The sequence below is a fragment of the Phyllostomus hastatus genome, unplaced genomic scaffold (genome assembly GCF_019186645.2).
Source record: "Phyllostomus hastatus isolate PE091 unplaced genomic scaffold, TTU_PhHast_1.1 phas_scaffold_200, whole genome shotgun sequence".
In the NCBI taxonomy this organism is placed as follows: domain Eukaryota; kingdom Metazoa; phylum Chordata; class Mammalia; order Chiroptera; family Phyllostomidae; genus Phyllostomus; species Phyllostomus hastatus.
Window position 1 is genome coordinate 1506598 of NW_025334016.1, and position 12449 is coordinate 1519046.

General features: G+C 35.5%; 1 protein-coding gene across 1 annotated transcript in view; it reads left to right on the forward strand.

Moving 5' to 3' along the window:
- Positions 1 to 12449, forward strand: part of CFAP47 (cilia and flagella associated protein 47) — a 333438-nt gene that overhangs the window by 220800 nt on the left and 100189 nt on the right. The window contains 1 exon segment of the mRNA XM_045860609.1: positions 5070 to 5181. Coding sequence (XP_045716565.1) covers positions 5070 to 5181 — 112 coding nt within the window.

A 12449-nucleotide genomic window follows, 5' to 3' on the forward strand; every position in this document is an offset into this window, starting at 1 on the left:
TTTTATTTAATGAACAGATACACATGTAATTAATATGTGGCATTTAGAAGGAAGAAAGGAAGGAAAGAAGGAAGGAAGGAAGGAAAAAAATCATGACTACTTAGATTTATTATTTAAAAATAAGGAAAAAAAATATTTTTCTACTACTTTTCACCTTTCAGAATTTACTGGTAAGCAAGGAATCCTGTCTTAAGAGTTTGATGAAAACAGGTTAAAGAAAACTGCGTAATTTCATAACATTGGTTATTTTATTTTACTGTTATGGTGATGATGTCTATAAGTTTTTAATACTCTGTTCTTCAGAATGAATGCACTGTTTAAAATGTAAGTTTTTAAAAGTAATTATGCTATATTAACTGTATCTAATTAAAAGTAGAAGTAGAATTCTATTCATAGCAAAATTATTCTCACAAACAATGATAATTAAAGTCTATATTTCTATCACTTTAACCCACAAATAAAACTGAAGAATCTGGTTAATTTACTTATAGAGGGTACATTTTTAGTGCAGCCCTTTCTGTAATTAAGGAAAATACCCATTAAATTAATTAAATTTTATTTCATTAAAGTATAAATAATTCTGTTCATGTGCCCCAGGTCTTCCTAATATTTTTATATTTCTATCCTCAGGGCATTTGCCAAAACTGTTCAACAGTTATTGTTTGACATTGCAGTTGCCTGAGGCTACAGTAACAGTTATGACCAACAAGAATTTGGCCAAAAACTTGAAGGGAAGATCTGGGGAATGAGATGTCCCTGGGGAACGTTCAGGCCACATGCATGTGCAGAGTTCTGCACTTGCCCAGGAAATATCTGACAGGATGCCAGTTTTTTTCAGTTCTGTCTCACACAGAGGCACTGTGTGAACTGGAAATGAAGAATAAGGCAGAGTTATAAATAATTACCCAAGTGGTCAAAGCATGCCACAACACACTTTGATGATTTATTGTTTTAAGGCATTTAAAGAAATCCATGACAAATTATTCCTGGCTACTAAGCTAATTAAGCAGGGATGTCAGTGGGCACACACTCCTGTGAATGCAGATTTAGTTCAGAACAGTCACTAAACCAACAAAGAACAAAACATGGAGAAGTACTGATCTGATTTCAAAAATGGCTATACTAGCATATATAATATACATTTTTCAACAAAAACAGTAAAATCGATGAGGCAAAACAAAAGGAAATAAACATGAAAGTATGACCCATACACAGGAAAATAAGCAGTCACTAGAAGCTGAAGAGGCCCACAGTTGGCTAGGTAGACAAAGACTTTAAACAAACCTTTATTGTGGGAGACCACTCTGTGTGGTGTGGGCCCAGGTCCCACTCAGAGATGCACAGGACCCACGCCCACGGATAAGTTTTCCCATGGGGAATCAGGCCTGCAATGTACCTAGGCCACTATGAGTCTTGCTTTTTGCTAAAACTCCCTCACCCTGAATTGAGGACATTTACTGCAAAGCAACTTCCTAAAAACCATGCCAATCCTTCCAAGGCTGAGTATAACTGGTTCAACTACTTTTGCCTTTTCATTTGCAAATATCCCTTCTTCTGTGATGTGATTGCCAGCATCCTCTCCTTTGTTTTCTGTATAAGGTAACCACTTAGAGCAAGCCAGTGCATAGTTAATGAGGATCTTCTTTTAATGTGCCCAGTAAGACAATAAAAGCTCTTTGGAGCCAGGGCTGACATTTTTGCTCCCCTTGAGAGAAAAAGCATGCTGTCCCTTTTCCTCCACTGGACTCAGTAGTCCATGTGAATTTGTCTCACATTTCATCCATAATGACGTGGACCCCGCAAGCCGAGGTCCACATCACTTTATAAATATGTTTAATGAACTCAAAGGAATCTAGTCTGAAGAATTAATGAAAAGTTTCAATACACAGGCAGTGTCAACAAATATACATAGTAAATTCTGGAGTTGAAAAGTATAGCAAAAGAAAGGAAGCATTTTAATATGCCCAATAATTTAATTAATATGGGCTCAAAATATTTTCTAATTTCCCTTGGGATTTCTTCTTTGACATGTTGGTTATTTAGGACTATGTTGTTTAAAATTTCACCTATTTAAGAATTTCCCAATTTTTTAAATTTTTTATTTCTAGTACCATTATCGTTAAAACACATACTATGTATGATACCAGTCCTTATATTTATTGAGGCTTATTTTATGTCCAAAGACATGGTCTGTCCTGGAGACTATTCCATGTGTTCTTGAAACATGCTAAAGGGCATCTGTGAAAGTTCCACAACTAATATCATACTTTTTTTTTTTTAGATTTTATTTATTTATTTTTAGAGAGGGAAGGGAGGGAGATGAGAGAGAGAGAGAGAGAGAGAGAGAGAGAGAGAGAGAGAGAGAGAGAAACATCAATGTGCGGTTGCTGGGGGTTCTGGCCTGCAACCCAGGAATGTACCCTGGCTGGGAATCGAACCTGGGACACTTTGGTTCCCAGCCCGCGCTCAATCCACTGAGCTACACCAGCCAGGGCTACTAATATCATACTTAATGAGAAAACATTTAATGATTTTTTCCCTATGGTCAGGAATAACATAAGGATTTCCACTCTTGCCACTTCTGTTGAGCATTGTACTAGAAGGTATTAGCTAGTGCCATTAGTTCAGAACAAGAAATAAAAGGCATCTACATTGAAAAAGAAGAATATCTCTTTGTAGATATCATGATCTTATAAGTAGAAAAGTATAAGAAATTCACTAAACATGCTATCAAAACTACTATGTGAATTCAGAAGATTAGCAGGATATAAGATAAATATAAAAAAATTCTACCATTTATATGTTTACAGTAAACAGTCCAAAGTGAAATCCATAATTTACAATAGCATCAGCAATAATAAAAATGATTAGGAGCAAGTTTGGCAAATCAAGGGCAAAACTTCTATGTTGAAAATTACAAAACATTATTGAATGAAATTAAATAAATTTCCAATCAATAGAAATATATCCTATGATCATGGATTAGAAGACTTAATAATGTTATGCTGACATTGTTACCCACATGGATATACAGATTCAACACAATATCAAAATCCTAACTGACATTTTTGCAGAATTTGTTAAGGTAATCCTAAAATTCACATAGAAATGTAAGAGACACAGAATAGAGAAAGCAATCTTGTGAAATAAGGAAAAAAACTGGATGACTTATACTTCCTGATTCTAAAACTTACTACAAACCCTTAACTACAAAACTATATTAATAAGGAAAATGTGATACTGGCATAAGGTAGGTATGTAGATAAATGGAATAGAATAGAATGTCTGGAAATAAATCCTTATAATAATAGTTAATTGATTTTTGACAAAGATACCAGGAGACTTCAATGAAACAGAAAAGTGTGTTTAAAAAATGGTGCTGAGACAATTGTATAGTCACATACAAAAGAATGAATTTAGACCCCTAAATCATACCATGTGCAAAAGTTAACTCAAAGTGGATCATAGACCAAAATTGAATAGATATAATAAATATCATAGAAGAAAATATAGCAGTAAATCTTCATGACTTTGGGTTAGGCTAAGCAATTATTTTTTAGATATGACACCAAAAACACAAGTGACAAAACAATAAATAAATTGTACTTCAAGTTAGAATGATTGTGCTTCAAATGATGCTTGAAGAAAGTGAAACATCAAACCAGAAAAAAAGAGAGAAAATATCCACATGCTATGTACCTGATGAGGGCTTTCTTTCCCTTTTTTTAAAGGCTTTTATTTATTTGTTTATTTTTAAGGGAGAGAAACATCAATGTGTGATTGTCTTTCTGGTGTGCCCCCTACTGGGGACCTGGCCTGCAACCCAGGCATGTGCCCTGACTGGGAATCGAACTGGCAACCCTTTGGTTTGCAGGCTGGCACTCAATCCACTGAGCCACACCAGCTAGGGAGGGTTTATTTCTGAAGTATGTAAAGATCAATAATAAAATGATAAGTAATGCAGTTTGGAAAATTTGCAAAGAATTTGAATAGATATTTGTACAAAGAGTAAATTCAAATGAGCAATAAGCAGGTGAAAAGATATTCCATGTTATTAGTCATTAAGGAAATGTAAATGAAAATCACAATGAGGTACCACTCCACTAGGATGGCTATAATCAAAATAACAGGCAATGAACACTTTGAGAGAAGATGTAGCAAAATAGGAACCATCATGCTTTGTTGGTGGGAAAGAAAAATGGTATAGCCATTTTGGAAACCAGTTTTGGAAGGTTGTAACTTAAAAGCTTAAACATTTGAATTATCATATGCCTGAGCAGTTCCACTCCAAGATGTATGTCCATAAGAAATGAAAATCTATGTCCACTCAAAAACTTGTACATATTTTCATAACAGCATTGTTCATAATAGACAAAAATAGACACGACTCAAACTTTCATCAACTTATAAATATATACAATATGCCATATCATACAATTTAATACCATTCATCAATAAATGATGTACTGATATGTATCACAATATAGATGAACCTTGAAAACATTAGGCTAAGTGAAAAAAGCCAGTCAAAAAAGACCACATATTGTATGATTTCTTTTCTGTGGATTGTTCAGAATAGGCAAATTTGTAGAGACCCAAGATAGATTAATGTTTGGGCAGTGGGGGGGTGGCAAAATATAAATATTCAGTATGCTGAAAATTGGGTTTAACTAGAGTTGTACACATATGTTGCTTAAATATTCTTTATATGCTCTATTAATATTGATGTAGAAATTAATTGAAATGGTTCACCCTTTGTACATTGAATTGCATAGAGAAATGGTCTATAAAAGATACCCAGATTGTCCAAGCATCAGTGGATCTTGCTACGAGTAGCCACAGAAAATAAACATTGTTCTGTTTTGTAAGAATATTTTTCGTTCTATTTTTTGATAGGTCCCATATTTTTCTTTTGTTGTAGGTAGCACTTTTTGGCTTGCTTTTTTATTTAAAAATGAACAGTGTTAATGAAAGTGTTTAAATTCCATTTTTCCTATGCTTTTGGCTTGTTATATTGATTTCATGTAAATATTGATATATAATTCTTGGTTTTAAATTCTCTTTTCCAGGTATCTTCAAATCTTCCAATACTGTGGGGAGAAAGACAAATCACCATAGAGCCTGCTGATAGAGTTCCATATGTTGTACACATAAGGTCTTTGAAAAGTGGAATATTCAAAGGTAACCAAACCATTAATAAAATATTTTTAACTATCACAGTAGTCCAGATATGTAAACAGAAGATATAAAAATGTCATTTACTTTTTCCCATTCTAATAATTGACCCAGAGGGAAATGGAAGCTTTCCATTTCAGTCATTACCTTTCTAAATAATCAGAGCTTTGGGGCCCACATTTTATGTCTAGTACTATGCTCTCTTGGCCATTTATTGGAATTTATTTGTGGGACAAATTCCTAAAAATAGAAATACTTAATTGAGGGAATTGACATTTAAAACTGTGATACTTTCAAATAGCTATACCAATTTATGAACCAGACAGCATCCTATGAGAATGTTTATAGGACTAGATATAATAAAAACATATGTGCACTTAATTGATACATGAACAATAGGTTAAAATCTTTGATAGATATGAAGTTTTCTTACTGTGTGTTTAACAAAGCATTCATTTATACAAATTACCCTGGTGGCCCCTGAACAGAATTGCTTGCTTGGGAGTGGGGGTAAAGATTAGTCTTATAAGCTTTTCCAGGGAGAGGTGGTGAAAAGTGTACAAGAGTAATATGGAAGAACAGAGGGGCTGTGACTCATCAAAGGGATAAGTTATCCTATTTGGAAGAAAATTAAATGCCCCATGGTGGTTGGATCCTGCTGAGGAAATCATTGTAATGTAGGTATATAGATACTAGTTAGAGGTATAGAAAGCATACACCTAGTAGCAATCTTGTATGCCCTGGAAATAAAGAACTAGCTTCTCATCCCTGCTTGCCTCAATAAAGAATGTTTTAGGAAAGGGTCTATATCCAGCATAGAAGTTATAGAAAGCTGCACCAAAGAAGAAAGTACAGAGTAGACTGGATACCAATCCCATTAACAAGCAGAAGGGAAATTTGAGAATGGCAAACAATGATCCAGTTACTACCTCTGTAATAGAATGTGCTGTGAGGGAAGAACCAACCTGCCCATCCCCACACTCTGCTTAACCTCAGATTTTACCACCGTCATAGTCATTAGCATCTTCTGAAACCTTCCCATCACTTTGCAGACATTTGGCTTTACAAAGCCCAGTAATAATTCTCCATGTGATAGGTAGATTTTGAACTATAGTGAGCCTATTCCAAGCATTTCAGTGAAGTACCATATTTTGTCATATTTTGTAATTCAGATTAAAATTTGTTTTAAGAAATATAAATCTCACTTTCATTTTAATCTTCAAATGCTAATTCTAATTTTTTTTTAGTTTTAGGATTTTAACTCTTTGCCATTATTTTTGATGAACATAATAAATCTCAGTTTCATTTTGTATAAAAGGCAGTGAGTTCTGTGTCTGAGAAGGAACATAAGAGGAACCTCAAACTGTGGAATATTGTTGAATTCGCAATGTTTATGACTCCCTTAAACAAAACAAATTCCCTAGTCTCTGAATCAGACTCTTAAAGTTATAGAAATGAAGCTAAGAAAAATTAAATAATGTGTTTCTTCATATAGTCATTTTTTTGTTGGATTTGGCAGCATTTCTGAGACCATAAAATTTCAATACATAGTTTCACTAATCAGATACAGACTCTTCCTGTATTAGTTTGAAGGCCTTTAGCTGGAGGAATGTGGGGACATGAAAGGCAACTCAGGGTATGTTGTAAAGTGAGGATGAATTAACAAATGTTGCTGGTTACACAAGAGATTTTGCAGGCTTCATTATTTTGAAAAATATTTACAAAACATGATTCTGACTGTTCTTCCCAGGGTGATCTCTTAGAATTGAATTAATGTTGCCATTGTGATGTGGAGAAACTGAGCCTGTAAAGAAGGCTAATCCCATTTTTATTGACGTTGCTATTGGAAGACGTCAACAATAATTTAAGTAGTGCAAATATAATTGCTTCTGAACAGCTGTTAATCTGATAGACTATAAAGAAAAGTAGACTAGAAAGTATTGAGAATGTTCCCATTTGTGCTGTTTAAAGAAGTATATAGGTGTGTATCAGTGGTCTTTAAAAGATCACTTTGTGGTAATTTTCAATTCTGTTTTTATTATATAACAATTATTCACAAAAAGTCTGTAACTGGGGAAGCCTTGATAAGCATAGTAGTTATGAACAAAACTGACATGCAACCAGTTATGCTCTGTTAAAACATTATAATAGATGTTTTTCCTTATAGGTTGGCAAATACTCAATTGAGTTCTACTGTACATAACTCTTGCCATTCTAACCACCGTAGCCCCTCCCCCACACCCCCTGGACTTTCTGACAGCCTAGCAGCAACTAAAGCTTTAAACACATCACGATGCCACAGAACTTTGATACTATGTTCTCCCTGATTGGTCAGAGCTGGAATGTAGGCTTGTTCATTATTTTGAATCTTACCACTGAATACAAAAATAGATGATACGGCTTTTTGAGTCCTAAGAATTCCATCTGGTTAATGGAAATGGATATCCATAAATCATCTCAGTACAAGATATACTCTGATGTACGCAAAGTGTACATACAGCACTGGGGAGGGTTGTAGTGGGAAATATCTATCCCTAACAGTAGGAGTCCTAGAGGACTTCTTAAGGGATAATGGCTTTGATCTGGACCTCAAAAAGATTTATCAGCCCATTGGTAGGGATGGCATTCCAGCAGAGGAAACACTCATATTATGAACACAGAAAAGACACTTTCTGTAAATAATTAATAGAGCAGTGTGTCTGGACTGTGTGTGTGTGGCAGGAAGGCAGAGTGACATACAGTTAGAAATATAGGCAGACTTTGTTGGGCAGAGTTTTGTTTTACTTCTTATTTCAGTGGGAGCCACTGAGGATTACTGAGGGGCCTGAGTCAACTTTTCAGAAAGACAACTCTGAAGGTAATATATAAGACAGACAGAAGGGGTGACAGAGGGCTATCATATCTGAGAGCTCTATCTGTTTTGCAGCCTTTAGCAATATTCTCTTCAATCAGTTCTTAAGATTAGCTTGTGTCTTTTTCCAAAAGCAAAACCCGAGAAAAGGATTTAATTGCAAGCAGTTTATTTGAGAGATGATCACAGGAAGCCCTCTGAGCAAATGGGGAAGTACTGTAGGTCCTCAAATAATGTGGTTTTGTTCAATGTCAGTTGTTTGTTATAACATTGATGCACTGCCATAAGAACATCTCTCTTGTTTATATCAATTAGCCTATGATAATATTGGTTTTGGTATATGTTGTTTCACTTAAAGTCACAGAACCTATCAATTGGCATTCATTGACAACTTATCGTAAGATGCTGAAGGGAGAAAGTCAATAAAAAGTAAGCCAGATATCAGATTACCCCTGAGACATGGGGAACCTCACTGGGAACCTTCTGAGAGAAATGTCACACCAAAAGGCAAAGAGGTTGGGGCATTTGTCCATTAACTCCTATCCATCATTGATTCAAGTTTGCACTTCGGGCAGTGAGTCCCCACTGAAAAAGAATCATACAGAACCACTGGTGTGTAAAGGATCTCTATGCAGAGGGGATTTTCATGGGGCACTGGGAGTATGTACTATAGTGAGTGTGATAGCATATTGGTCGGTAGGTAAAAATTTTGAGAAATGGATAGATCTGGAATTTGCACATCAGCCAGCAGTGAGTTGCAACTGGGTTTCAAGTGTGCCTGTGTGGAATTTCAAATTTGAATGCCCATCTGGCCATGGAACAAAAAGCTAGGACTGACCTTTCTTATATAAGAATAGGGGAAGACCAAACTCAGCCAGTGGTAGTGGATTAAAAAACAGAGGGGCACTTTTAAGAGAAATAAAAAGGGAAAATGATGCTTGAACAGCTTGGATTTCCAGGGAATCAAACTCTGAGATGGAAGATTAGTATTCAGGACATTTATTGGCAAAATGTGTTGTGATCAACACTTGTGGAAGGAAAGTTCAAAAGTATATTGGCCACAGAGGGAAGCTGAGCTTCCATATGAGCCCAGTGATGGGTTCAGACAACTCATGGGGGCCTCTGAAGCTTAGATGGCCTTTCAGAATTGTCCCAAGTTGAGAGGAGAGGACTGCACCTGTATACTGCTGTATTGGTCAGTCATGGAAAGTGGGATACATGTGGAAAGAGGTTTGACCTTGGACAAAGCTTCCTTCTTTCAAGCAAGGCAATGCCTAAAGAGAGCTTACCTGATTGATGGTCATCTTCCAGCATTATTCCCAGTAGCTGCAGAAATAAGTCCTTCATTTCTGAAAGCAGATGATATGACTGATGCCGCAGAATGTCCACTGCAGCTGCATTTGATGAAAGTTGAATGTGGAGAAATAAGGGGCAAAGGAGAGTCAACTGTGCAATACTTTGGTTACTAAGCAACTCTAAGACAGGTGATACCATTAACTGTGAGAGAGAAACAGTCTGTAAACTAGATTTACTAGTTAGGGAGACAAAGCCAAGTTCTACCTTGATTGCAAAATTATCTTTCTATGTCAAGAAACTTTAGAAAAATGGAAAAATAGTGAGTAGTCACTCAGCCTGGATATGAAAATACAGAACTGTAAAGGAAAGCAAACAAAAACACTATGTGTGAAGGCATGGCAGAGATAATGTGTTAATGACTGAATGCCTTAAAACATGGTGGCAAATGCTCTCCTTAATAACCAGAAAGCAACCTCTCTGTTTTGGGTAAATATTAGAATGAAAAAAGCTAATATTACTTTCCATCATTACAGGATTAGTAAGTAGCAAATTATACAACTGCGATAATGGCCTTTTGCTTATTTGTGGTAGTGAAATGTGTGATGAAATTTCCTTTTGTCTGAAGTAAAAGCTTTATTTTTTGCATAAGACTAATATTGAGGTGAAGATGGTTAGGCCTTAGTGGTCAGCATACGCTTTAGTAGCTTCTGTCCTAAATCAAGGTCACAGAAGTGATTCCTGCTTGCTCTGTTTGTATGTGTATTTAAACTTAAATTTTCAATTGGGAGACAATTCTCTGAATCTCTCTTCCAAAATATTGTAGAAATGGGAATCCCTAAATTTTTTAAATTATGTTTTCTCTCATTGTTAACTAGTGCAGTAGTTTTTTTCAGCATAAGTATGGGACTTCATAATTATCCCATAATTACTCCTACTTATGAACAGCAAATATACTTTTATCTCCAAGGAAAAGGCCTTTAAAGATTCTTATCATCATTAATGCCATTTATTTGTGAAACCCCCCAAAAACAGGAGAAGGGGAAACTCAGGTAGTCAAATGTCTTACCTTTGTCCATATAATTGATGGAAGTACAATAAGAAAAGCCAATAGCAAGAATCATTTATTGAACTATCAGTCATTTAAATGTATAAACACATATAAGGATGAAATAATGTAGTATGTTGATCATGGCCTTGGGCCTAAAATGATGCCTAAACATTATACAAAAATATTTTTACACTTAAAACTAATACAATGTTATATGTCAATTACATCTCAATGAAAATGTTTGTTTTTATTTTTAAATGAAAATTTTCATCCATATTTACAAAGAGTGTCAAGTCTTTAGATCAGTGATTTTCAACCCAGTTCAGGGTGCTTGAACTGTTATTCCATGTTAGAAAACTAAATATTGAGAACCCATATTTAAGGTGGTTTCCAATTATATTAGTAAGCTTAGTGTCTACTCTGAACATTCATGATAGAGTAGTCTGGATGTTTCTCTTATCATTCAGGACCCTTGGTAAGCTGGTAACTCCAGAAAGTAGGTAACAATGATCAGTGTTGATGTAGCCAACAATTACCTTGTATTTTTTTAATAAGAGTTGAAAGAGCTTTTTAACTTGCTAAAAAAGTGATTGTATTCATCCAGTTCAACCCAACTGTGAGTTATAGCTAAGATTTGTTTCTGCACATTTGCAATTTGGAAGTTCATACACTGGGGTAAGATCTCAGACTCTGGCACAAGAAAGCCTTGTCCAAATAATCGCAATCAAGCATTTAGTCAGCTTTGCTAAAGGCTTTTAAAATGTACTTTTCAGCCCTGGCTGGCGTAGCTCAGTGGATTGAGCACAGGCTGCGAACCAAAGCATCGCAGGTTCGATTCCCAGTCAGGGCACATGCCTGGGTTGCAGGCCACAGCCCCCAGCAACCTCACATTGATGTTTCTCTTTCTCCTTCCGTTCCCTCTCTAAAAATAAATAAATAAAATCCTTTAAAAATGGTAAAAAATTGTATTTTTGATAAACTCTGTTTAATGTCAAAACATGTTTAATGTGTGCACAATTAAGTTTTTATGTTAGGCCTATGTTTAAACAAGATAGGATAGTTTTCATAGTTGGTATCCAGCTACTTTCTGAAATAATGCAGTGTCTAGAAGGCAGTGGTACCAGTTGGTATCTTGGAAACACAAATTTAGTGCAGAATTTTATCTCTAGTATTGTATGTGGGAAGCATTGCCTGTTATGTGTATTTTCAGAATATAATGCTGAGCAAAAATAGTGCTATTTCAATTTGCATTTTTCATTTAAAGCTTGGGCAGTATATTCATGCAAACCACCACATTACAATGGCAAAGTTGTACATTTTTCACTTTGCTATTTCCTTTTTTACTATTATTACGTTGTGAGGGAATACATTTAGAAGTCAAATGTGACTTCAACCTCTAATTATATTGTAATCTGGTTGTGTGACTTTGGCAATACAATTCACTTTAGTGAATATCAGATTTCTTACATGTAAAATATGGTAGATAATATTTAACCCTTTCGGGTGGTTATAAGCATTGAATGGGAATGTATGAAAAGTGCTTATCTAGCAGGTACTCAATTAATGTTTATTACTCTAACTTAGTACACTAACTCCCATTTTTTTTTTAATTTGCTAACACAATATAGGCCTATGGTGGGGGGGCTTCTTTTTACCCACTCTGTCCTGGTTTGTCTCAATAAAAATGCCAGGGAGGGCACCATCAAAAACTTGGCCGAAACTAAATTTGGATTTTGCTGGCTTATTCCCACCACCATTGTGGACTGTCGCTTAGTTGTACTGGCATAAAAACCAGTCAGATGCCACTGGTCTTTCAAAACGAGTATTGGTGGCTGTAAATCATTTTCATTCTCTTTTAGATGAATGAAATGGTTTGCAGAAGCAAGGTCTTGAGGTACTGTGGAGAGAGCAAATTAGTTTTGCTTGCTCCTCTCATACTTCTTTGGGCTTTTCTCTTTGCTTTTACCATCTCTGCTTTCCCAGGTAGGCCATGCTCTGATTTTCCTCTTAGCTTTAGCCATCAGCATGGTGTTACCTTCAGGACCTGTGAGCACTAGACCTTTTCTTTCTCCCTCTGAA